The following is a 27964-nucleotide window of genomic DNA, read 5'->3' on the forward strand; positions in this document are numbered from 1 at the left end:
TTTTTGGTTTTTCCTCTCTCTGTAGATTTGTGAAAGAAAAAAGACCTACTATATCTCCAAACTTCAATTTTCTGGGCCAACTCCTGGAGTATGAGAAGAAGATTAAGAACCAGACTGGAGCGTCAGGGCCAAAGAGCAAACTTAAGCTGCTGCACCTGGAGAAGCCAAATGAACCTGTCCCTGCTGTCTCAGAGGGTGGACAGAAAAGCGAGACGCCCCTCAGTCCACCCTGTGCCGACTCTGCTACCTCAGAGGCAGCAGGACAAAGGCCCGTGCATCCCGCCAGCGTGCCCAGCGTGCAGCCGTCACTGTTAGAGGACAGCCCGCTGGTACAGGCGCTCAGTGGGCTACACCTGTCCGCAGACAGGCTGGAAGACAGCAATAAGCTCAAGCGTTCCTTCTCTCTGGATATCAAATCAGTTTCATATTCAGCCAGCATGGCAGCGTCCTTACATGGCTTCTCTTCATCAGAAGATGCTTTGGAATACTACAAACCTTCCACTGCTCTGGATGGGACCAACAAGCTATGCCAGTTCTCCCCTGTTCAGGAACTATCGGAGCAGACTCCCGAAACCAGTCCTGATAAGGAGGAAGCCAGCATCCCCAAGAAGCCGCAGACCACCAGGCCTTCAGACAGCCAGAGCAAGCGACTGCACTCGGTCAGAACCAGCAGCGGTGGCACCACCCAGAGGTCCCTTTTATCTCCACTGCATCGAAGTGGGAGTGTGGAGGACAATTACCACACCAGCTTCCTTTTCGGCCTTTCCACCAGCCAGCAGCACCTCACAAAGTCTGCTGGCCTGGGCCTTAAGGGCTGGCACTCGGATATCTTGGCCCCCCAGACCTCTACCCCTTCCCTGACCAGCAGCTGGTATTTTGCCACAGAGTCCTCACATTTCTACTCTGCCTCAGCCATCTACGGAGGCAGTGCCAGTTACTCTGCCTACAGCTGCAGCCAGCTGCCCACTTGCGGAGACCAAGTCTATTCTGTGCGCAGGCGGCAGAAGCCAAGTGACAGAGCTGACTCACGGCGGAGCTGGCACGAAGAGAGCCCCTTTGAAAAGCAGTTTAAACGCAGAAGCTGCCAAATGGAATTTGGAGAGAGCATCATGTCAGAGAACAGGTCACGGGAAGAGCTGGGGAAGGTGGGCAGTCAGTCTAGCTTTTCGGGCAGCATGGAAATCATTGAGGTCTCCTGAGAAGAAACACACTTGTGACTTCTATAGACAATTTTTTTCTTGTTCACAAAAAAATTCCCTGTAAATCTGAAATATATATATGTAGATACATATATATTTTTGGAAAATGGAGCTATGGTGTAAAAGCAACAGGTGGATCGACCCAGTTGTTACTCTTAACATCTGCATTTGAGAGATCAGCTAATACTTCTCTCAACAAAAATGGAAGGGCAGATGCTAGAATCCCCCCTAGACAGAGGAAACCATTTTATTCAGTGAATTACACATCCTCTTGTTCTTAAAACAGCAAGTGTCTTTGGTGTTGGAGGACAAAATCCCCTACCATTTTCACGTTGTGCTACTAAGAGATCTCAAATATTAGTCTTTGTCCGGTCCCTTCCATAGTACACCTTAGCGCTGAGACTGAGCCAGCTTGGGGGTCAGGTAGGTAGACCCTGTTAGGGACAGAGCCTAGTGGTAAATCCAAGAGAAATGATCCTATCCAAAGCTGATTCACAAACCCACACTCACCTGACAGCCGAGGGACACGAGCATCACTCTGCTGGACGGACCATTAGGGGCCTTGCCAAGGTCTACCTTAGAGCAAACCCAGTACCTCAGACAGGAAAGTCGGGGCTTTGACCACTACCACGTCTGGTAGCCCGTTTTCTAGGCATTGTGAATAGGTAGGTAGCTAGTCACACTTTTCAGACCAATTCAAACTGTCTATGCACAAAATTCCAGTGGGCCTAGATGGAGGTAGTTAATTTTTTTTTTTCTTCTCAGCTTTATGAAGAGAAGGAAAACTGTCTAGGATTCAGCTGAACCGCCAGGAACCTGGCAGCAGCATGATTTAAGCTAAGGCTGGGAGGCTAAGGAGTCTACCTCCCTCTTTGTAAATCAAAGAATTGTTTAAAATGGGATCGTCAATCCTTTAAAGAAAGATGAACTTGGTTCCAGGCCAAATGTGAATTTATTTGGGTTGGTAGTAGAGCAGCAGCACCTTCAAATTCTCAGCCAAAGTAGATGTTTTTGCCCTTTCTGCTTCACTGCATGGATACAGTTTGTAAAATGTAACAATACAGCAGGATTTTATAGGAAACTTCCTAGGGAGGTAAATTATGGGAAGATTAAGAAAGGTACAAATTGCTGAGGAGAAGCAGGAAACCTATTTCCTTAGTGGCTTTTATCCCCTCGGCATGCAATGGGGCTGGTGTTTCTATAATTGCCTCAGACTTTCAAATTTACTAGTAGGGCTGAGAGAGGCTTTAGTGAGGAAGGAATATTCAGAATAAAACCATTGAGAAAGCTGAGAAGACCACTGAGTTTTGATCAGTTGTGAAGAGTGCAAAGCCATGGCCAAGCTGTTTTTGGAAATGCTGGCCGGCGCATCTTCAGTGGAAAAAGCAAATCAAAATGGAGCGAGAGCAAAGGGGCGACCTCAGTCTACAATCACCGTATGGAATCGGTCCTGGCAGCTGAACATAGAAGGTCATTGGAACAAGTGATAGTGCAGATCTGCTTTTAAACATCCTCCTGGCTTGATTTTATCAGCTACAATGTGGGTCCTCTTTTGAAGCCTTAATTCACAACAGCAGCTTTTTGGGGGTGGGGCTGGCCGGGTGTTGTCATTGTTCTTTCCCTTCCTGTAAGTGTCGCTAGTTGCTGCCTCATATCTCAGGTTTTTCTCTGTTTGAGAAATGGACAGTTTTTTGACCAGGATGTGACTTCATGTTTCCTATGGTGACTTCTAAAACCAGCACAGAATGATATGACTCAACACAGACCAACTTGGTCATGGGGATGATGAGCCGCACAGACCTCACTAGTTGTGCACAAATAATGTGCTATGATGGGGTGTAAAGTGAAAGCAGAAGAGGGTCAGCCGCACTGTTACGATACTGGGAAAGTGCTGGTCAATGATTTGAGTTTTTAGATACACATTGAAATCTTTAATCAGAATTCTCAAGTTTCACACAATAATTTTTGATGCTATGTACACACCAAAATGGGTAACAGTCCACCACTTCCAGAGTGTGGTCATATCCAAAACATGTTTACGAAAGGAAAGCAGTAGCTCCTTGCTAAGGATGTTTCAGGAGGTTTGGGGGACTTGGTTTTAATGAGCTTCTGTCATTTCGGGCTTCTCTTGGCCATGGTCCCCTTCCTTCTGGAACTGTGATGCAGTCACACCCTATAGCCTTTAGTGCTGGTTCACTAGTGTCTGTCAGATAATCAGTTCTTGGAATCAAGACTGCTGTGGCGAAGGGGTGGCCTTGGAGGCAGGCTCTGGAGCTGCTTGGATGTCTTTAGGTGGGGTGGTGGCTGACTCTCTTCAGCATGTAGTTGGGGACACCCTCGCGTCTACTAGGGGTGACACAGATGGTGATTCTAAAGAGCAAAACTAGACTTCTATGTGAGAAATGCTGGAAAATGATTTAGGACATGTGTAAAGTTAGATGGAAAGACTGTAAATGTTTAATATGAATATAGTGTTCTTTTGAAGTAAGGCCAGCTGTTGAACGGTTAAATTGTGCATTTCTCATTTTGATGTGTCATGTATGTTAATGTATGAAATGATTAAATAAAATCAAAACTGGTACCTGTTTATACATAAATACGAGAAAAGACCTATCTTTGCAGCCGTAAACTCGGTGGGAACACCACCACTCAAGTTGCCAAAGGAGGCTGTGGTGAAACCTGTCCTGTTCTCACGTAAATGAGGATTTAGCTCAAAACAAATCTTCATCAGATGGTGTCATCAGGTTTATTCTGTGTTCTATCAATCATTCACGTGGAACACCGGATCATTAGCTAACAGTTTAGTGCCAGCCTTCATTCTTTACTGTGTACGTTAAAGGCACACTACAGTGAAGAATCCTAAGACACTTGGTAAATATTTTCTAGCTGACTGATTCCAGAACACACAAGTACATAGTAGGAAGAAAAAGGCCAGCTACACACTCATGGTCCATTTCAATATAACATGTAAACGATGTTATGATTCCTACAGGAAAAACAGGAAGGGCAATTGTTGAAGAGCTGTCCTCTGTCCTTGCCACATACATCTCAATGACCTCTCTGCTCATGACACTAGATTTGATGACTTACGTGACTAGAAGCTTAGTCTCATCAGTTTCATAAAAATTAGGCATTGAAGGAATAAAGCTTCAGTGCAAACAGATGATGGAATATTGACTACAGAAAGAATCACAGGTGACCTTGAAGTTGGTTGAGTTGAAGTTACATTTAAGAAAATTTATAAGAAGGATTGGGCTGGGTGAGCTAGACTAGAAGAGCTATCTTGGCCAGGACCCTGCAGAAAATAAGAGGTGGAAGTGAGATGATACAGGAATAAAGGGAATTAGAATAAATCAGCCTCCAGAGATAGAGGGTAACAGGAGGAACAGTTGTTTCAGTGAGAGGCTTCCAATGAGAAGATGCAGATCTTGGGAGAGTCTGAAGTTCAGGCCAGTTACTGACAGAGCTTGGAGCCCCTTCACAACCAGCCTCAGCAGGGTATTGTTGGAGGACTGGTTTGGATGTGACAACTACAATTAGACCAGGAATTAAACTAAGAGGGGAGGCCGAGCGCGGTGGCTCACGCCTGTAATCCCAGCACTCTGGGAGGCCAAAGTAGGTGGATTACCTGAGGTCAGGAGTTTGAGACCAACCTGCCCTACCTGGTGAAATCCCGTCTCTATTAAAAATACAAAAATTAGCCAGGTGTTGTGGTAGGTGCCTGTAATCCCAGCTACTTGGGAGGCTGGGGCACGAGAATTGCTTGAACCCAGGAGGCGGAGGTTACAGTGAGCCAAGATTTCACCATTGCACTCCAGCCTGGGCAACAAGAGCGAAACTCCATTTTAAACAAAAAACAAGGGGAAATTAGTGAGAGGTGACAGCATGCTGGCAGCCCTCACAGCCCTCGCTCGCTCTCGGCGCCTCCTCTGCCGGGGCTTCCACTTTGGCAGCACTTGAGGAGCCCTTCAGCCTGCCGCTGCACTGTGGGAGCTCCTTTCTGGGCTGGCCAAGGCCGGAGCAGGTTCCCTCAGCTTGCAAGGAGGTGTGGAGGGGAGAGGCGCGGGTGGGAAACGGGGCTGCGCCCACGGTGCTTGCAGGCCAGTGCAAGTTCTGGGTCGGCGTGGGCTCGGTGGACCCCGCGCTCACAGCAGTTGGCCGGCCCCACTGGCCCCGGGCAGTGAGGGGCTTAGCACCTGGGCCAGCAGCTGCTGTGCTCAATTTCTCGCCCGGCCTTAGCTGCCTTCCCGTGGGGCAGGGCTCAGGACCTGCAGCCCACCATGCCTGAGCCACCCCGCCCCCAACCATGGGCTCCTGTGCAGCCCAACCCTCCCCGACGAGCGCCACGCCCTGCTCCACGGCGCCCAGTCCCATTGACCACCCAAGGGCTGAAGAGTGCAGGCGCATGGCATGGGACTGGCAGGCAGCTCCACCTGCAGCCCCCGTGCGGGATCCACTGGGTGAAGCCAGCTGGGCTACTGAGTCTGGTGGGGACTTGGAGAACCTTTATGTCTAGCTAAGGGATTGTAAATACACCAATCGGCACTCTGTATCTAGCTCAAGGTTTGTAAACACACCAATCAGCACCCTGTGTCTAGCTCCGGGTTTGTGAATGCACCAATCGACACTCTGTATCTAGCTACTCTGGTGGGGACCTGGAGAACCTTTGTGTCTAGCTCAGGGATTGTAAACGCACCAATCAGCACCCTGTCAAAACAGACCCCTCAGCTCTACCCATCAGCAGGACATGGGTGGGGCCAGATAAGAGAATAAAAGCAGGCTGCCCAAGCCAGCAGTGGCAACCCGCTCGGGTCCCCTTCCACACTGTGGAAGTTTTGTTCTTTTGCTCTTTGCAATAAATCTTGCTACTGTTCACTCTTTGGGTCCACACTGCCTTTATGAGCTGTAACACTCACTGCGAAGGTCTGCAGCTTCACTCCTGAAGCCAGCAAGACCACGAGCCCACTGGGAGGAACGAACAACTCCAGACGCGCCGCCTTAAGAGCTCTAACACTCACCACAAAGGTCTGCAGCTTCACTCCTGAGCCAGCGAGACCATGAACCCACCAGAAGGAAGAAACTCCAAACACATCCAAACATGAGAAGGAACAAACTCCGGACACGCCACCTTTAAGAACTATAACACTCACCGTGAGGGTCCACGGCTTCATTCTTGAAGTCAGTGAGACCAAGAACCCACCAATTCCAGACACATTAGGAAGGTATAGATTGAGATGTGAAGAAAAAAAAGGCAAAATTGGAGCCGAGTGTCCAAAGAGATTATGTGAAGGGTAGAGGGTGTATATGGGACTAGTTTATGGAAACTTTTTAGCCTCAACACATTCACTGTTACTTTATCTTAAATACTCCTCTGGTTTTGTTTTTCTGAGAAGGAGGAATGTTTTAGATCTAGTAAACAAAATTTGTCTACGTATTTTTTCTGTATTAGTCTTCTGCATCTATAAATGGAAGCGGGAAGTAAACTATTTCTAGCTTCTGTGGGACCCATTCTCCTTGAACAGCCTAATTACAACTTGGTTATATCTTTAAAGTTGCAGAATCAACTGGAAAATCACAGCATTGTCCTGGAAGATATTTACAAGTCAGTCACATTGTTGTACTTTATTTGCAGAGACAGCAATATGCATTTATGTAAAAACAGTTTCATTCTTTTGGTTCCAGCTCAAACACTAGAATCAGTTTGAAAATGCTGTCCTGGCCGGGCGCGGTGGCTCACGCTTGTAATCCCAGCACTTTGGGAGGCCAAGGTGGGCGGATCATGAGGTCAGGAGATCGAGACCACAGTGAAACCCCATCTCTACTAAAAAATTAGCAGGGCGTAGCGGCGGGCGCCTGTAGTCCCAGCTACTCGGAGAGGCTGAAGCAGGAGAATGGCGTGAACCCGGGAGGCGGAGCTTGCAGTGAGCCGAGATTGCGCCACTGTACTCCAGCCTGGGCGACAGAGTGGGACTCCATCTCAAAAAAAAAAAAAAAAAAAAAAAGAAAATGCTGTCCCACAGGAAATGCAGGATATGACCTTGTGGAAGCAATGTGACAGGCAAATAGGGTAACCTGAAGAGCATTCAGTAATAGCCTGGGTTCTCTTTGTCAGAATTATGACAATTTCAAGACCAGATTGAAAGCACTTGGTGCAGAAAAGCTTTTCGCATAACTCATGCCTCAAGGAATGAGCCTTGATTGGTGAAGAAAATTGAGTCATCAGTAAATTCCATCAGATCTTACACTGACATTGATAACCCTGGAAAAATCCCCGAGGAATGGACACACATACACCAGCATAACGCTGGTCATCCTGGCAGGCAACTAGATCTAGTTGCCAACTTTTTTATCTTTTTGGTTTGAAGCATGTGGATAATTATCTGGCTACCCTTTCCCTCTGTAGCCATAGCATTTGAATGGAGGAGACATGCCTGGTGTGTCAAAAAAAACACAAGAAATTCAATGTTATTTATGACAGCAGTCCCCAACCTTTTTGGCACCAGGGACCCATTTCATAGAAGACAATTTTTCGACACACAGGGAAGCTGGGGGATGGTTTCTGGATGAAACTGTTCCATCTCGGATCATCAGGCATTAGATTCTCATAAGGAGCGTGAAACCTAGATCCCTCACATGCACAGTTCACAATAGGGTTCACGGTCTTAACGGAGTCTAACGCTGGGGCTGTTCTGACAGGAGGTGGAGCTCAGGCAGTGATATGTGAGTGATGGGGAGCGGCTATAAATACACATGAAGCTGGCTGGGCAAGACGGCTCATGCTTGTAATCCCAGCACTTTGGGAGGCCGAGGTGGGTGGATCACAAGGCCAGGAGTTCGAGACCTGCCTGGCCAACATGGTGAAACCCCATCTCTACTAAAAATAAAAAATTAGCCGGGCGTGGTGGCGAGCACCTGTAGTCCCAGCTACTAGGGAGACTGAGACAGGATAACTGCTTGAATCTGGAAGGCGAAGGTTGCAGTGAGCCGAGATCATGTCACTGCATTCCAGCCCGGGCAACAGAGCAAGACTTCGTCTCAAAAAACAACAACAACAACACATGAAGCCTCACTTGCTCATCCGCCGCTCACTCCTGCTGTGCAGCACACGTCCTCACAGGCCACAGATGGGTACCAGTCTGTGGCCTGGGGTTTGGAGACCCCCGATTTATGGTAAGTTAGTGAACAATAATGACACCTCCTCAGGGCACTATATAGTTCTTAACAAAGGAATGAAGAGAAAGGTGGGGGAAAGAAAAGCAAAACTACTCTCATGATTAAATTTCATACCTAAAAAGTCCACAAGAAGAAAAGTTTTCATTTCTCCCTAATCCATCCTTCCATCTTGAGTATCAACATTTTGAATAATTTCTGCTGAGCACTATATATCTGGGTTTGGCTGAAGTATAAACAAATCAGGAAGACCAAGTTCCCAGTTACACTAGAATTTTAATACATGTTTGGTCACGTCTCTGACAATTCCTGGTTTTGCCTTGGGACTTACTAGGGGAAATGCCAAAGCTAAGTAAGTTCTACAAATCAACACAAAAGTGGCACATGTCAGTCGCCCCAGGGCCATTAGTTTATGCAACCTTGTAAAACCGAGTTTGTAATACCTATAATGTACGGGTAACATTCCCAACCTCTTTCATAACTCTGAAGAAGCCGCAAAGAAATACTCAGCATACAGAAACATATATACAGACGCACACATACACAAAATCAAACTTTTTTACTCAAAAAGCAGATTCTCCCAAACTAAACTGATTTCTAAACGGAGTTTCACTCTTGTTGCCCAGGCTGGAGTGCAATGGCACGATCTTGGCTCACTGCAACCTCCACCTCCCAGGTTCAAGCGATTCTCCCGCCTTGGCCTCTCAAGTAGCGGGGATTACAGGCACCAGCCACCATGCCTGGGTAATTTTTGTATTTTTTTTAGTAGAGATGGGTTTTCACCATGTTGGTCAGGCTGGTCTGGAACTCCTGACCTCAGGTGATCCACTCATCTCGGCCTCCCAAAGTGCTGGGATTATAGGTGTGAGCCACCACGCCCGGCCTAAACTCATTTCTTGAATGTACTCCTATATCGGGATATGGAGTCCTTGAAACTCATTTAATGAAATATTTACTCTGTGCAGACAACACTGGGTAGGTATCTAGATTCAAAATATATTTCATATTTTAAGGATGTTATCTAAGACACAGGAGACTATATATGTAGTCTATAAAACTATATATAGAGTTACTAAGAATAAAACTTTGAGGGAAACAAAGACATGAAATCTGTAAAGGCTACACTATCACTTGCTCTTAACTCCACAATTCGTTTTATATATATATATATATATATATATATATATTTGGGGTTTTTTTTGAGATGGCATCTCACTCTGTTGCCCAGGCTGGAGTGCAGTGGCACGATCTAGGCTCACTGCAACCTCTGCCTCCTGGGTTCAGGCGATTCTCCTGCCTCAGCCTCCCGAGTAGCTGGGACTACAGGTGCCCGCCACCATGCCTGGCTAATTTTTTGTATTTTTAGTAGAGACGGGATTTCACCGTGTTAGCCAGGATGGTCTCGATCTCCTGACCTCGTCATCTGCCCGCTTTGGCCTCCCAAAGTGCTGAGATTACAGGCGTGAGCCACCGCGCCCGGCCCACTTATTATAAATTTATATATACACCTAATACAACGAGTGAAGGCCAGTTTCTACCAACCTTCCACTTTGACCAGGGAAACCAGGAGATTGCAGATACAGGCCTATTTGACAGTGTTCATCAACAGAAATGAACAGATCACAAGATAAGCAAAACAGGCTCTAGAAAGAAGCAGCCAATGAACAGCTAATTTATAATTAAAAGGAAGAAAAGCAGCCGTACCTTGGGAGCTCAGAATTTAAAGTCACTACCAAGGCCTAGGGCCACTGCTCAGAGACACAGGTAAACACGCTCATTGTAGTCAAGATGTATCGGAATCACAGACTTGGAATCTTCGAGCTGAAAGGGCCTTGAGAACCCACCCAGACCAGCTCACGCTGTCGGAAGGTGGAAACTGAGGCTCAGGGAAATGAAATGGCCAAAGATTAAGGCTAGAAACGTCCAGCCAAGGGCTCTTTCACAGCTCCTATCCCTGAAATATCCCGTAACAGCCAGATAGGTCATGGGGTATTAACCAACAAAGAGATCCAGCATAACTGCTTCTTGAAATACAAATCACTCCGATTCCCAGGTTCCATCAGGAAACAGCAAAACACGAGAGGGAAAGGACTGGTAACGCCATGTTACCAGTCAGAGGTTCCATCAGAGAAGAACCACTAGGAATGATGTAGAAAGAGAGGATTGTGAAAGGGGTTTGACCTAAGCAATTACAGGGGCTGGTAAAAGTCTCGGTTCGGCTGTTTCTTCTTCACCCGACCATAGGCCAGGTGGTTGGAAAGGAAGGTGAGGGAGAGCAAGTACAACCGAGACCTGCAAGCCACAAGCCGGGACCTGCACCTGTCTCTCATCAGAGCCCGCGCTGGCCTCTCATCCCCAGACCTTCATTCTTGTGGCTGCAGACCAAGAAGGTGGCTCTCATACCTGGCCCAGGATTTGGAAAAGCCAAAGGCAGAGTTCTGCGGGAGTGGGAGGAGCTGTGGGCCCAGCGGCTGCCCACACCACAGGTGCAGGAGATCCATGGTAACGTGCACGCGATGGAACAGGGCCTGACCTACCTCGACTTCCAGTGAATACGCATGGCTGTTGCTCTACTTCCACTTCCCAAACTCATGCAAATCTCTCTCGTGGCCAACCCTCACCAGAGAAACAAGCAAGGAAGGGAATTCTGGGAACACAGTTCAGTTTAGCCAAGTTCATGACACTGCAAAAACCACAACACGCCATCAAAATATTAAACTAACTAGAATTCTTTCCAGAAGTATTGAATTTGCCTATTGTTGTTCTTCTGCCATACTTCTCTGCTTCCACCCAGTAATAAGTAGCCTATCACTTACCTACTCAGGACCCCAATCTAAGTGAACCCCAGGTTTTGTCTAACTTCTACTTTAGAAGTAGACACAGTTGGCTGGAGAGCTGGCTGACTGCGGGATTTGTTTGTTGTGCGCTGGGTCTGCCATCCTGCCCTGTGCCAACCACTACCCGCTGCGGCAGTGGAAAGGCTCGGCCCTCGCAAGCTTGAACTGCCGCCCACTCTGTGCTTTCATGCGTCACCTGTATTAAGTGCAGTGAGGATAACGGCACCTGAGCTATTTTTGTAGCTCTGTAAACAGCCCTTCATTCTTCGAAGCTACAAACATATCCCTGTGTTCAGAACTGGGTTCTGTATACTCCAGAAGAAAGACAATGATGGTGATGTCTTAAAAATACCACTTTTTGTCAATCTAGGTGAAAGAAATATGAATATTCATTGTACTATTCTTTCAAATTTGAAAACATAAAATTAATTTTTTTTTTAAATTAGCTGGATTTGGTGGCACACACCTGTAATCCCAGCTACTCAGGAGTCTGAGGCGTGAGGATCACTGCAGCCCGGGAGTTTGAGGAGGCAGCGCGCTATGACTGCGCCACTGCACTCCAGCCTGAGCAACAGAGCAAGACCCTGTCCCAAACCAAGACTGGAATCAGATCAAGTTTAGCTGGGATACATTAAATTAAGCGGATCAATTTTAATCTTGTGAATCTACTGAAGGCTCTTTCTGGCATCTGAAAACACACCTCCCGACGCTTGCAGGAACGCCTGCATGCCATCCCGGCCCCAGCGACAGCGACTCCCTTCAGCGCTGGCTTTTAGTCTCAAGGCGTCTGCCTAGGTCCCCTCCCCACATTCTATCCTTTGCGCCTCCAGTCCTTGCTTCCATTGGAACACCTATGATGTGCAAAGTACGACACTAAGCACTTTCGTTGTTACTCAGATAACTTCCTTTCCTAAACTCCCAGAGAAATTCAGCAGCTTTTTGAGTTTTTTTCTTTTCAGAAATGAAGGCCCGAGGCTATATGGCCATATTTGTATCCCTGGCACAATACTGGACACATCAAATGGGCTCAAGAAGTGCCTGCGGAATGAGAGATCTCTGCAGTCAGAGAAAGCTAAACTATGTCTGCATCAAAGAAACCGGCTATCAGTGGAGATGAATCTGATGAGGGTGTGGAAAGGGAGGCTTCAGTTTCTGATGACGACTAAGGGACACCATAACCTGACAGTCAACAAAACGCCAGTGTTCCACCTGGGCAGGAAGACGCGCCCCAGATAAGGGCTTGGTGTGACGGAAACAGGGTAGAAACAGGAACAACACAGAGACCTAGATTCAATTAGTTTTTCAAGTTGACCACACATAAACCAGAGAGCCTGCTGAAAATTTCATGAGGGCATCGAGAACACGGAGCTTCTTAAAATATTCCTCCCCTTGTCTCCATATTTTTATTCCAGTACCTGGACTGGACTATATACTCTCAATTAAAAAAAAAACTAAATACAAGTAATTCTCAATGCAGAGTTCTTCAAAGAATTCCTAATAATTCACATGTTCCACCTTCAGTTATCACCGAGAACTGGTTAGGTTCCTTCCACATAGGGAAACTGCATCAAGGAAAAGAGTTGGGCGAAGTCACATTTTCACGCGAGCCGGACTCCTTCGCACCCACTTTCAGGGAGCCTCCCGCTAGCCTCCAGACCTGGTCAGATGATACGACCTTGGCTCCAAACGTCCTCAGGGTGTCGGTGTCTGGGGCTCCCAGCCCCGGGCAGGCCGGGGGCAGCTACGGCCTGAGCTCGCGGTCGGGCTTCATGCTGAAGGGCTCCAGCCGCTCGCTCTCGGGCAGCATGCTGTTGAGCCTGTCCAGCAGGGGCACGGTCTGGTCGATGCCCATCTGTATGCGGCGGAGGATGGCCGACATCTCGTTCACTTTCTGGATCTGCTCGGCGTACTTGGCGTATCTTTTCTGGCGCTCCTGCATGAAGCTGAACAGAGTTTCTACAGACAGATCCATCTGTGGACGGGAAAGAGAAGTACATTATACCTTGTTTAATGAAGTCCTCTCCGCAGGGCCGGGTGTCCATCCTGCGAGGGACAGAGTCCTGCAGGTCAAGTGGAAGCTGACAAGTTTTACAGGAAGCACCCAGGGCTAAAAAGCCCTTCAGGGACACGGCTTTATCAACTGTTGTGCCAGAACCACCTTTAGAAGAGAACCGAGAGGGGATTGTCCCCGGCTCTATGTTCTGGGAATGTGCGTTATTTGTACCTTGTTGAGATCCTGAGATTTCTATCTCCCTATATGAGGGGAATTCTGGATGAGGAAATCAGTCAGGCCCAGGCTGAATCTGGCTCTGTCACATGTATGAGCTGCTAGTACTTATCCTTTGTGTCTCAGGTTCCTCATCTAGAAAAAAACTAGGAGCAGATGGGCATGGTGGTGTGTGCGTGTAATCCCAGCTACTTGGGAGGCTGAGGTGGGAGGATGGCTTGAGTCCAGAAGGTCAAAGCTGCAGTGAGTCATGATTACGCCACTGCACTCCAGCCTGGGCGACAGAGTGAGACCCTGTCTCTAACAACAACAACAAAAATCCCAAACCCCAAAACGCATGTTCTTCACTCACTCCTTCTCTTCCCTGGACGGCTGCAGTTTGGCGGTCACTCAGGGAACACTGCAACAGAAGGGAAGGGTGGCTCTCCCTGCCAGGGCCAAAAATGCAACCAAGGCTCCCGTCCTTACAACAGACCACATCTGTCAAACTGTGAGGACTATCTCACGTGCACTTTTCCCCCATTAAAGAAACTGCGGGCTCTGGGCTCCCCTTGCGTGACTTCTCTTCCCCTTAAAGAGGCTCTTTAGTATCTATCACCCAGATAAAAAGGGAGAGGAGACTGCCACCATGCTGGGCACCTGCACCCCTTCCTCAGCATGGACCCCCACTTCCACCCCCTCACCCCGTGTTTCCTTCCCAGGCCAGGAGAAAACAGCTCAGCTGAGGCCCACACTCCTATCCCAAGGTTCCCACGCTCCTCCAGCCCTTCCTTCTGGTTGATTCCCAGAACACGCCCCTTCCTGACTTTGCATCAGGACAAGGGCTCAACACTTGGTACCACAGAGCCTCTGAAAATGGCTTCGAGAGACACAGAAACAAACTAACGAAAACAAGGGGGACCAAAGCCAGCCCCAAGAAAAAATAAGCTCCCTTTCGCTATCGTCTGTGGGGAGGGCATGAGGGGCGGGAGGCGACCGAAGCACATCAGTGCTGCTGTCCTCTGGCGGGCCTCTTGCCTGAGTGCCTGCAGGGCAGGAGGAGTAGCTAGTTGGGCAGGGGGAGAAGTAGACGAGAAAAAAAAAAAAAAAACATCGGCGTGAGAAACTCCAAATAACGTGGAAACAACGCACACCTTCCGGGTTCTCTGCAGCCCTGTCTGGCGCTCACCACTTTGGAAGTCGTGAGCCAGGAGATGCCTGCGGTCCTGACAGTCACCTGCTGGGCCTTTTCAGGGTGGCCTTGCAATGAGCACCGACAGACACTCCACACACCTGAGAGACAGCGGGGCTTGGGGGAGCCAGGTGGAATCCTGAATTGGGAACCTTCTCGGGCATCACATTTTACTTGGGGGGCATTCCTGGCCCTCCACCCCGCAACCCTACCAGACTAGATAGACGCTTGAAGAGTTTCTATCTGAAATGGCCTCCAAGGCTCTAACTTATCAAGTCTAAAGTCCTTGGCAGTCAATCCATCCTCGATTCACACCTGATGAAGACTGTTCACAGCCATCTTCACCAGGTGCTTGTCAAATGGCATGTACTTCCCTACACGTTTCCACATCCAGCTGGGGCCTGTGTTTAATGTCTTCAAAGTTTTTGTAAAGGCACTTTCTGTTAATGCTGAGGTGAGCACGCTGAGTTCCAACAGTTGTTCATGCATGCTGACATCATGTCTTACTTCCATTATGCTCCATGGAAGAAAAAAACCACAAGAGGAAACTTGAGTTTGCGTGACTTTGAAGATCTCAGTGACAGAACCTACACTGGACCCCAGATCTCCGAAGTCCAGCAGCTTCCCTCTTTTACACATATTTCCTGAGCAAGACCCTGTACCACTGATGCTCTCTGAGGGGAGAGAGCTTCTATAGAAGCAATAAAGTAAAGAATTAATGTGAAGTTGAGTAACCATTCCAGTTTTCTAGCTAAAATATACATCGCTTATGGATAACGACAGTAGCATCAGACAGAACTGAGTCAAAATCTTGCTTCTGCAGATGACTGATTACCTTCATGACCTTGGACCTTAACGTTGCTGAGCCTCAGCTGCTTTGCCCCCTAAATTGGTGACATTGACAATGCCTACCTCATAAGGTTGACGTGAGAATTAAATGAGATAAAATGTACAAAACTCCTAGAACAGACCCCAGGAAAAAGGAGCTCCATAAATGATAAAATGTATGTGAACTGAAACAGAAGCTCTGTGAGACTTTCGTTGGCACGTGGCATGGCATTAAAGAAAACTGGATCACATGTAGGGAAAGTTATTACCTTTTAAATGTTTCCCCCATTCTTTGTTGCAAAGAAAGTCTCAACTTGGTGCAAGCAACAATGGACTATCTGGAAAAGGATAGTAAAACTGGTGATGCCTATTGTTGATGTCTCTGACCTTTGCTCTTGAAGTAATGTTGTCCCTGATCCATAATCCCTACCCTCACTCCATGAACCCCCAGACACATGTTCACTGTAACACATTTGACATGACTGTAGGCAGAAAACCAGTATCTCATGCAATTCTCAATCACCATTTTGACAATCTAGGGATATATACTTATTTGCCTTTCCTATTTCTATTTTTGGCACATGGATTCTAACAAGATAACATATATACTAATTGTCTTCTGGATAAACAGAGGTGTTATGATATCACCTAGGGTTGCCTCACCGAACACTCCATAGCCATTCAAAAGACCCAGCTTGGCCAGGCGCGGTGGCTCATGCCAGTAATCCCAGCACTTTGGGAGGCCGAATTGCCTGAGCTCAGGAGTTCGAGACCAACTTGGGCAACATGGCGAAACCCCATCTTTACTAAAATACAAAAAATTAGCAGGGCGTGGCAGTGTGCACCTATAGTCCCAACTCTCGGGAGGCTGAGGCAGGACAATCGCCTGAACCCAGGAGGCAGAGGTTGCAGTGAGCCAAGATCACGCCACTGCACTCCAGCCTGGGTGACAGAGCAAGAGACTCCATCTCAAAAAAAAAAAAAAAAAAGATCCAGCTTCAGACAGGGCAATCTAACCATCCAAGCTGGAGCTAAAGGGCAACCACGAAGCTGTTTGTGAAATGGATAGTCACAATTTTTGTTCACCACACTCATCAATCCATTCATCTACCAATAAAACAACAGTTAAGATTGCACGTTCTGGAATCAGACCACCTAGGTTTAAGGGCTACCCTCAACCCAGTATTTTTGTGATTTTAGAAAATTACCCAGAAGGGTGATTCCATGAGAGCAAGGATTTGGTGTGCTTTAAACCCTGCTATATCTCCAGTACCCAGCACATAGCAGGTCCTGAATAAATATTTGTTGAATAAATGAATGAAAATATACGTAAGCCTCGGTTTCCTCATCTGTAAGGTAGTGGGGATAACAACAGTGGCTACTTAAAAGACTGTCCTGAGGATTAAATGAGATTCTGCAAGAAGAATATTATCATCCTGCCCGGCACACAGTGAGCACTGGGTAAGTGTGAGCTATTAACACACAGGCAACAGACAGTTATTGAGTAGCATCAGGTGCCATGCACTATGCGAGGTCCTAGGATAGATATTGAGAACCAAAACTACTTACACCCACACAGCTTACCGTATACATTAACATGAATTTTCTTTTCCACTGTTTCTGTTAACATGACTTTACTATTCCAGGAAACTCAGGCCCAGAAACATATAAATTGCAAATAACTTTGTTTCAGGAACTTAAAAAAAATTAAATGAATAAACTAGCTGATTTTCAAATAGAAAGTGAACAACTCTTTATTCTCCACAACTCTTGCCTCAAAACCCTCGCCTTGCCGTGACACACGACCAAGTTATAATCAGTGGTGTGTGCATGCAGAAGTCTCTCCTGGCAGCTTCCAGGCACCTTCCTGGAAAGGCAGCCGGCATGCACCCTTTCTTGCTTCTCTTCTTCATTGTCCCCTCCTCCACTCTGCTGCTGCTGAAATGCAGGTGCACCCCATGTAGACCATGAGAATAACGAAGGTTACATCTTTGAGTTGGCAGATCATGAGCTAGAAGCAGCCTGGGTCCATGAGGATGTTTATGGGTAAGAGTAGACCAGGCCTGAGAGAGAAGAATAAACTTTCATTTTGTATAAGCCACCATCATTTGGGGTTTCTGTAACACTAGTTAATATAATCTTATACTGACAGATACGAATGCTGGCCAGGCGCGGTGGCTCATGCTTGTCATCTCAGCACTTTGGGAGACTGAGAGAGGAGGACCACTTGAGCCCAGGAACTCAAGAGCAGCCATGCCAACACAGTGAGTCCTCGTCTCTACAAAAAATAAAATAAGAATTAGCCAGGTGTGATGGAACACACCTGTAGTCCCACCTGCTCCAGAGGCTGAGGTGAGAAAACTGCTGATCTCAGGAGGTCGAGGCTGCAGTGAGCTGTGATCACACTACTACGCTCCAGCCTGGAAAAAAAGAGCAAGGCCCTATCGCAGGGGGAAAAAAAAAAAAAAAATGAATGCAGCAAAGCATTTGCCTTCAAGGAACTCATCATTTACTCAAGCTCATACTTCAAACTTTGCCCACAGATTCATACACCATCTCTGGGGGCAGTCCATTTCAAAGGACAAGTGAAAAAGAAGAGGAGATTATCTGAGGAGAGAACTGCAGGCCTCATTAAGGTATTAGGCATCTGTAGAATGTGCTCAAAGTTGTTCCAAATACCTTATATGGATGGTGCGGGCCCATCTGCCCAGTTGGCTGGTCGACTCAGTACATTAATTCAAAATATTAACATATCAAATCCAGAAATATACAAAAAGGATAATACATTATGACCAAGTAATGCTTATGTCAAGGAGACATACTTTTTCAACATCTGAAAAATCAATCGAAGTAACTTGCCATTTCAGCAGAATAGAGGTTAGAAATCTATGATTGCCTCAATGGATATAAGAAAAAGCATTCAACAAACTGAACATGCATTTATTACGGAAATTTTCAGTAAAGTAGGAACAGAAGGAAACTTCCTCAACCTGATAAAGGGCTTCTATGAAAAACTTCCAGCTAACAATATAGTTATTGGTGAAAGACACTTTTCTCCCTAAGATTAGGAGCAAGGGAAGCATGTCTACACTCTTACCACTTCTATTCAACATTGTACTAAATGCAGTAGCCAATGCAATAAATTAAGTAAAAGGCAAAGAAATTAGAAAGGAATAAGCAAAAGGGTCTTTATCTGCAGATGACATGATAATACACTTAGGAAATCTTTAAAAAGCTACTAAAAACTATTAAAATGAAGTTAGCGAGGTTGCAAGACACATGGTCAGCATACAGAAATCAATTGTATTTCTACATAACAATGAATGGCAGGACAGTGAATAAAAGAATACTGTTTACAACTGCATCGGCAACATGAAATACTTAGGGAAAAATTCAATGAAATATGTATAAGATCTGTACACTGATATTACAAAACATCACTCTGAAAAATTAAAAGGGATCTCAAGAAATGAAGTATATCATGTTCATGGATTGTCAGATTCAACACGGTCAAGGTGTTGATGCTTGCCAAATTGATTAAGAGGTTCATTTGTAATCCAAATAAAAATTCTAGAAGGCATTGTTTTACAGGAATTGTTAAGCTGATTCTAAGTATACAGAATGGCCAAAATAATTGAAAGAACAAAGTTTGAAGACTTACAGTACTTGATTTCCGGACTTACTATAAAGCTACAGTAATCAAGACAGCGTGGTGCTGGCATAGAGACACACAGATCCATAAAACAAAAGACGTGTAAAAATGATCTAAAAATATATTGTTAATTGATTTTCTTTTGTCGTTACGAAGATCCCAAGGCAATTTAATGGGGGAAAAAAGTTTTTCAACAATTTGTGCTAGAATATCTAGATATCCACAGAGAAAGAATGAACCCGGAGCCTTACATCTCACAGCGCATACACAAGAAATTAACATGGGATGGATCACAGACCTAAATATGGAAGCTAAAACTACAAAACTTCTAGAAGAAAATATAGGAGAAGAATCTTTGCTACCTTGGCTGGCCTCAGTGGCTCACTCCTGTAATCCCAGCACTTTCGGAGGCTGAGGCGGGTGGATCATCTGAGGTCAGGAGTTCGAGACCAGCCTGACAAACATGGTGAAACCCTGTCTCTACTAAATACAAAACATTAGCTGGAGATGGTAGTGTATGCCTGTAGTCCCAGCTACTTGGGAGGCTGAGGCAAGAGAATCGCTTGAACCTGGGAGGCAGAGGTTGCAGTGAGCCGAGATCGTGCCATTGCACTCCAGCCTGGGAAACAAGAGCAAAACCCTGTCTTAAAAAAAAAAGAAAAAAAAAAAAATCTTTGTTACCTTGGGGTATGCAAAGATTTCTAAGTTTCAAAAAGTGTTAACCATAAAATAAAAATGGTTAAATTGATTTTCATCAAAACTAAAAACTTCTCTTAAAAAGATACCATTAAGGCCAGGTAATCCCAGAAGTTTGGGAGGCCAAGGTGGGTGGATCACCTGAGGTCAGGAGCTTGAGACCAGCCTGACCAACATGGAGAAACCCTGTCTCTACTAAAAATACAAAATTAGCTGGGCCTGGTGGCACATGCCTGTTAATCCCAGCTACTTGGGAGGCTGAGGCAGGAGACTATCTCTTTTTTTTTTTTTTTCTTTTTTGAGACGGAGTCTGGCTTTGTCACCCAGGCTAGAGCGCAGTGGCGCGATCTCGACTCACTGCAACCTCCACCTCCCAGGTTCAAGCGATTCTCCTGCCTCAGCCTCCCGAGTAGCTGGGATTACAGGCATGTGCCACCACGCCCAGCTAATTTTTTGTATTTTTAGTAGAGATGGGGTTTCACCGTGTTAGCCAGGATAGTCTCGAGCTCCTGACCTCATGATCCACCTGCCTCGGCCTCCCAAAGTGCTGGGATTACAAGCGTGAGCCACCACAGCCAGCCAGGAGAATCTCTTGAACCCAAAAGGCAGAAGTTGCAGTGAGTCAAGATCGCACCACTGCCCTCCAGCCTGGGTGACAGAGCAAGACTGTCTAAAAAAAAAAAAAAAAAAAAAAAAAAAGGAAAGAAAAGAAAAGAACGAAAATGAAAAGGCAAGCAGCAGACTGAGAAAATATTCATAATATTTTATTCCCTATGAAAATAATGGGCAAAAATAAACAGAAAGAAAAAATTTCACTATATGTATCAAATGACAGTCTTACATCCAGAATATATCAATAACTCTTACAATTCAACATTAAGGAAAAATCCAAAATTTGGGATCATTTCAGGAGAACTGAAAACATTACTGAATTATTGTTCTTGAGGGGGAAGTATGGGCTAGAAATGGGTTAGAGGCTCAGGGAAAAGTCCTGCAGGGGATCACCTGGAAGTGGGATCTCACCTTCTTGGGACAAAGGAGCCATGGAGGTGTCAAGAGTAAAACTATTAACAGTGTGAAGATTGCGGCCGTGGGCACTGTTAAGTAAGATGGACTACAGATCAGGAAAAAAAAAAAAAAGAATAAGTAGATGTTACCCAGACAATTGTCACAACAGAACTCCTTTGCTAAAGCCCTGACACAGTGTGGAAAGAAAAAAATTCTGTTCAGTTTTCAAATTCCTCTAAGGACTCTGGAGACTTCTAGCTTATGACCACGATTACCCCGAATCCTATCCTTTGTCTCTGGATAGTTACTGCTGCCAAATGAGGAGCGGCTATTCATGACACTGATGCCCACTGAGGCTGCACATCTAACCTCAGAGGGGCCCTGTTTCAGGGAAGCAGCTCTCCTGCTTGAGCTGGAGTGGCAGAACAGAACTCAATTGCCTTCAGATCCACTGGCTTAAATTCACAATGGTTCACCTGCCAAGATTGAGCCACAGCTTTTACCTCCGCTGTGGGTAGACCACCCAGACCCTGCAAATGACCTGTTTAGACATCTGAAATCATTCCTGAGCTCCAGCTGAGTGACTCAGAGTTTGTGGGGAGGGGAGAGAGCTTCTATAGAAGCAATAAAATAAAGAATTAATGTGAAGTTGAGTAACCATTCCAGTTTTCTAACTAAAATGTACATCGCTTTTGGATAACGACAGTAGCATCAGACAGAACTGAGTCACAATCTTGCTTCTGCAGATGACTGATTACCTTCATGACCTTGAGCCAGTTACTTAACCTTGCTGACCCTCAGCTGCTTTGCCCCCTAAATTGGTGACATCGACAATGCCTACCTCGTAGGGTTGACGTGAGAATTAAATGAGATAAAATGTATAAAACTCCTAGAACAGACCCCAGGAAAAAGAAGCTCCATAAATGATAAAATGTATGTGAACTGAAACAGAAACTCTGTCTAGAAACCTCTCTTACATGAAGAATGAAAAAGCAAGATAAGAAATGTAGTACATGAAAGCAGAATAAAAAACCAAATGACATTTTGTGATATCCAAATAGACACAACATATCTATTGTGAAGGCAAGAGGTGGACGCCTCATCTCGGTTACATTAACTATCTTCAAGGCTTACACAATCACTCAGATGACAACTTACCATTGTATTTTTTGCTGACATATTTTATTTTTGTTATGTACTTCTGCTACTGAAAATCTTACAACAGAGTCACATTACTCATCCCAGTTTCCTGATAGAATCATTTTGCACTACGTAATAACTGAAATCATTATTTACCTACAAGTCCTTCCATGTGTTTTTAATCTATATGTTTGGCCATGAGAATAGCTATTACCACTGTTTGATGCTATCCAATATGGTAAAAATAAAAATACATACGTGTACATGCATACATGTATATTTTTCAAAAAATATTTTGAAAGCAAAACCAAAAGCTTTAATAAATGATATCCTCTCCAACAAGAGAATACAGTGCTTCAAAAACTTTTGTTATATAAAATTTCCTGATAAAATAAGCTTTGATGCTGGTTTGAGGCAAACGGGTCATCCGATGAAAGATGTCACTGTGGTTTGTTATTTGGAGACAAGGTCTCGCTCTGTTGCCCAGGCTGGAGTGCAGTGGCCTGATCATAGCTCACGGGAGCCTTGAACTCCTGGGTCCAAGCAATCCTCCCACCTCAGCTTCCTGAGTAGCTGAGACTATATGCACGTGCCACCATGCCTGGCTAATTTTTATTTATTTTTTGTAGAGATGGGGTCTCACGATGATGCCCTGGCTGATCTCCAAACTCCCGGTCTCAAGCCATCCACCCCCTCAGCCTCCCAAAGTGTTGGGATTACTGGTGTGATCTACCACACCTGGCCTCACTATGCTTGATGTAGTTCTTTTCAAAGTAAAGGTAAACTTTCCAAATTTGTGACATACTACAAAAGGGCTTATTTTAAGTTAGAAAAGATGTGCAACGTAACAGTAAGTACTTCATAAAGATAGCGTACAACTTTTAAATTCTAAAAACTTAAGATGTAGATATGCATGAAATGATCGAAAGCTAATTTAATAACCCTCATGGGTCAAAAGGAAAATGAGTAGGTAAGCTGGGTTTCACAGTTAACAAAATTCACATCCATATGATCAACAGACTTATTTTTCTATCCCCAAGATACTTAAGTTTAAAAGAAATGTTAAAAACAAAAAATACTGCATATGGACTTAATCAAGACAGCCTTTTGTTTTTTTTTTCTTTAAAGACCGAGTCTCACTCTGTTGCCCAGGCTGGAGTGCAGTGCCACAATCTCAGCTCACTGCAACCTCCGCCTCCTGGGTTGAAGCTATTCTCCTGCCTCAGCCTCCCAAGTAGCTGGGATTACAGGTGTGTGCCACCACACCTGGCTAATTTTTATATTTTTAGTAGAGACAGGGTTTCACCATGTAGGCCAGGTGGTCTCGAACTCCTAACCTCAGGTGATCTGCCCTCCTTGGCCTCCCAAAGTACTGGGATTACAGACGTAAGCCACTATGCCCAGCTCAAGACGGCATTTAGAAAGTCACTCATCTTTCCCACCCTTTAAAGGTAATGTTTAGCTTTTAATGTGGTGTCTGTCAGTTAGGTTAGTCTCAAGGTCAATTTTTATTTGATCTCAATAGATATCTTTCTCTGCACTCATTCTACATTTAAATTCCTGTTCCCCAAGGAGGTCAGTTTAGGAATATGGAGGCTGGGAAGAGGAGGCATGGTGGGTCAAGGCCAGCTAACCAAAGGCTGCCTCTTTTTAGGGTTCTAAATCAATTCCCAGCTTTGTTCTTTCTTTGGGTGGATTTCCTTCTGGGTTCAAAATTAATGAGCAGGCAGTGATATGTAATTCTGCTCTTTTATTGTAAGTACTTTGTAGCTAAAGGGGCTAAATGGAAAAGTAACAATTCATCCTGTTCTACAGCTATTCAAATAATACATTCTGAGGTTGGTAACAATCTGTTATTTGAAGACGGGCATATTGCTGATTTTTAGCAATGTAAGCTCACCCTTCAAATCCCTGACATCACTAATAATTCATTACCATTAACAAAGTAAGTCAGAAGGCCTGAATTTAAATCCTACTAGTTGGTGAATTTGGGCAAGTCGCAAGCTGACTCTCAGCTTCTACTTTTTAAAACTGGGGATAATAATGGCTATTATTCATCCTACCTCACGGCAGTGTTGTAATGGTTATAATGAGATATGATCTGAAAACAGAACACTGCTATAAACATGTATGTTTATATTATTCTAATAATGAATGGCAAAATATGCTTGGAAGTTTTGTTTTTCATGGTAGTAAAACTAAAAATTTCCCAAATCATAATCACATTCAAAGAAAACTGCTACATATTTTATATAAAGCTTCAATATCCACCCTTCTCAGATGTTTCTGAAATTCAGAACTACCAATTCTCCCAATTAGGAAGCAGTTAGCCTAACTATATAAATCAGTACTGTCCCTAGGGCAAAATCTGGCCTTGGAATTATAACTGAAGCCATTTATCCAAAGAAGATATACAAATGGCCAATAAACACAGGAAAAGATGTTCAACATCATTGGACATTAGAGAAGTGCACATCAAAAGCACAAAGAAAACAACTTCACACCCACTAGGATGGCTCAAATTAAAAGGCAGACAACGACAAATGTTAGTGAGGGTGTGGAGAAACTGGAACCCCTGTGCATTGTTGGTAAGCATGTAAAATGGGACAGTCATTTTGAAGGGCAGTTTGGCCATTTCTCAAAAAGTTAAACATAAAGTTACTATACAGCCAGCAATTTCACTTCACATATATTCCCAAGAGAAGTAAATTATATGTTCACCCAAAACCTTGTACACAAATGTTTATAGCAGCATTATTCATAATAGGCAAAAAGTAGACACAACCCAAACATCCATCCACTGAAAAATGGATAAACAAAATGTGGTCTATCCATAGAATAAAATATTCTTCATGCATAAAAAGATATGAGATACTGATATAAGCTACAACATGGATAAACCTTGAAAACATTATGCTAAGTAAAAGAAACCAGACACAAGGGCCACATATCACATGATTCCCTTTATATGAAATACCTGAAATACCCCCAACAGACAAATCCAGAGAGACAGAAAGGAGACTGGTAGTTGCCAGGGGGTAGGGAATGGAGGTATGGGGAGTGACTGCTGATGTACATAGAGTTTCATTCTAGGCAGATGAAAATGTTCTGGAATTACGTAGTGATGTAGCTGCACCATCTTGCAAGAATACTAAAACCACTGAAATGCACACTGTAAAAGGGTGAACTGTGTGAATGATAACTCAGTTGTAAAAAATAATAAAATAAATGTATTCAAATACATTCAATTCCTTCTCCCAGACCCCCGACAGATACCAGTAATGCATCATGGTTATTCTTTAAATCTGACTTGGACTCAGAACCCTTCCTGACACTGAACCCCAGATGGCCACTTTCGAGTTTACGAAGATGAAGAAACCTATTTGGGAATCCTGGACTAGACACTATGAAAGTGGCTGTAAAACAAATTGTTGAGGCTAAGTAAAACATTTCTAATCCTAAAGGAAGGTGGGAGCTGAGTCTGCAAGAGGAACAGTCCAAGGTAAAAAGCTGTGTTCATAAGATCCTGGATCTTTATATTAACCATACTATGCATCGACTAACCCCAAAAGGAAGCGTGAGATGCCAGTTCTCAGCAATTTCCTTGAACTTTCAAGCCTGCTTATTTTTAAATGGACTCATACTGACAGCATTCATTTTTTAAAAAATAAAAACTATATATTTACAGCACACGTTTTGACATACATATACATAGTGAAATGAATTTTTTTTTTTTTTTTTTTTTTTTGAGACGGAGTCTTGCTCTGTCCCCCAGGCTGGAGTGCAGTGGCCCAATCTTGGCTCACTGCAAGCTCCGCCTCCTGGGTTCACGCCATTCTCCTGCCTCAGCCTCCCGAGTAGCTGGGACTACAGGCGCCCGCCAACACGCCCGGCTAATTTTTTGTATTTTTGGTAGAGACGGGGTTTCACCGTGTTAGCCAGGATGGTCTCGATCTCCTGACCTCGTGATCCGCCCGCCTTGGCCTCCCAAAGTGCTGGGATTACAGGCTTGAGCCACCGCGCCCGGCCGTGAAATGATTTCTATAGTCATGCTAATTAAAATATCCATCTCCTCACATACTTACCATTTTTTGCTTCTGACACCTTCTTCAAGACCTTTCTTCCACTTTGCGAACCCGGTGCTTGTGTTTTCATACATCGGCTATCCCCTGATTTGGTCTTTGACTCATGGTATTAGCTGTCTCCACTCCGAAGAGTAGGAGGCCCATTGCCACAAATCAAGATACGGCACATTCTAGCCCACTTGCCACCTCTATCCCCACCAGACCATGGCTACGTCACCTGCAGTAGAAATTCAGACAGATTATAAAGGTTAGGGTATGACAGGCTGCAACAAAACCTTTCAGGGTCAACTGTGTGCTTTCTGGCTGTCCCACCCTCCTCCAGATCACCACTCCCATGGAGGGTTTGGGAGTATGAATCTTTCCTGGATGCCTCTCTCTAGCACAATGGACAACAATGGGCAAATGTTTTCCTTAATTACGCCACAGGCTGAATGGCACCAATTACCACATTCTGGACACTTTGAAGTGACCTTGTTTCTGAAGACAGTAGTTTGCAATGGCAGCCTGTAAGAATAAACTCTTGCCGGCGTGCGGGAGGGAGTGGGTGGGGAAGGATCGCCGGCAAGATCATGAGGCCGAGGCTTGCACGCCGGCCCCCACCCTGGCCCCCAGTGCCCACCCGGTGGGCCCGGCCCAGCCATGATCAAGGCGATCCTAATCTTAACAATCACGGGAAGCCGCGGCTCTCCAAGTTCTACCAGCCCTGTGTATTTGTGGAAACATTAGACAAATGTTTTGAAAATGTCTGTGAACTGGATTTGATTTTTCATGTAGACAAGGTTCACAATATTCTTGCAGAAATGATGATGGGGGAATGGTACTGGAGACAAACATGAATGGGATTGTTACACAAATTGGGGCACAAAATAAGCTGGAAAAAATCTGAGGCTGGCTTAGTGGGAGCTCCAGCCTGTGCTGTATCCGCTATAAAAAATGTGAATCTTCCTGAGATCCCAAGAAATATTAACATTGGTGACATTACTATAAAAGTGCCAAGCCCTCTTTTAAATAAAAATTTAAAAAGGCTACTCCCAGGTAAAATCCAGGGGGGAAAGTCATGTAAGTTTACCAAAAATAGAGGAGGACAGTCAACTTTTGCTCTTGGATTTAAGTCAAGGTACTGTATAGAAGCTGTGTAAAATCAATATGAAAGTTCAACGTTACTTTTTTTTTTTTTTTTTTTGAGACAGAGTCTTGCTCTGTCGCCAGGCTGGAGTGCAGTGGCGCGATCTCGGCTCACTGCAAGCTCCGCCTCCTGGGTTCACGCCATTCTCCTGCCTCAGCCTCCTGAGTAGCTGGGACTACAGGCGCCCGCCACCACGCCTGGCTAATTTTTGTACTTTTAGTACAAAAAAAAAGTGCTTTTAGTATTTTTAGTACAAAAATTAGACGGGGTTTCACCATGTTGGCCAGAATGGTCTCAATCTCTTGACTGCCTGCCTTGGCCCTTCCGCCTCGGCCTAGTGATCTGCCCGCCTCGGGCTCCCAAAGTGCTGTGATGACAGGCGCGAGCCACTGCGCCCAGCCAGTTCAATGTTGCTTTTCTTGCTCAGTGATTTTAAAGAAATTGAGTAGTTCCTATGTGATTTATTTATTTTTCTAAACTGCATTCCTGTGCCTACCTACGGCATGCCTCTATGTATTGGCTACTGTAGTGTTTTAAAAAGTGTTTGAGATATTTCTTTAATTATGTACAACCTAAAATGCTGGTGTTTCTTATGGATCACAAGTGCGGCATCCCTTAATTCCTTCTGCTGTTTGTCACACAATTGTTAAAGAATCAAATATATATTGCATGAAAACATTATGACATTTTTCTGTTCATTTAAATAAACTCCAAGGTAACTAGACTTCTAAAGCACCTTTCTGTTTGCCTGATACCTACTTCAGCCATAATGTTTTTTACAACCCTCTGACTCAACAAAGTAAATAAAAGTATATTTTATCACTG

The 27964-nt window shown here is 44.9% G+C and overlaps 2 protein-coding genes and 1 pseudogene across 15 annotated transcripts in view; 2 read left to right on the plus strand and 1 right to left on the minus strand.

The window, feature by feature from the left end:
- The window catches only part of DUSP16 (dual specificity phosphatase 16), an 88962-nt gene extending 85166 nt beyond the window's left edge, over positions 1-3796 (plus strand). For all 7 annotated transcript variants that reach the window (XM_055280591.2, XM_063639650.1, XM_055280594.2 and 4 more), the window contains one exon: positions 26-3796. In XM_055280591.2, coding sequence (XP_055136566.2) covers positions 26-1199 — 1174 coding nt within the window. In that variant the 3' untranslated portion in view covers positions 1200-3796. The remainder of the gene's footprint in view (positions 1-25) is intronic.
- Positions 1-27964, minus strand: part of BORCS5 (BLOC-1 related complex subunit 5) — a 131051-nt gene that overhangs the window by 6194 nt on the left and 96893 nt on the right. For 4 of the 8 annotated variants that reach the window (XM_055280605.2, XM_055280603.2, XM_055280606.2 and 1 more), the window contains one exon: positions 17161-17495. In XM_055280605.2, the coding sequence (XP_055136580.1) occupies positions 17208-17495 (288 nt within the window). In that variant the 3' untranslated portion in view covers positions 17161-17207. Of the gene's footprint in view, positions 1-8625; positions 13179-14919; positions 17496-27964 lie in introns of those variants that run through there. The other 4 variants (XM_063639664.1, XM_055280604.2, XR_010120865.1 and 1 more) reach the window with 3 other exon arrangements.
- LOC129481959 (AP-3 complex subunit sigma-1-like) lies at positions 26596-27152 on the plus strand (annotated as a pseudogene).

Source organism: Symphalangus syndactylus, chromosome 5 (genome assembly GCF_028878055.3).
Source record: "Symphalangus syndactylus isolate Jambi chromosome 5, NHGRI_mSymSyn1-v2.1_pri, whole genome shotgun sequence".
NCBI lineage: Eukaryota > Metazoa > Chordata > Mammalia > Primates > Hylobatidae > Symphalangus > Symphalangus syndactylus.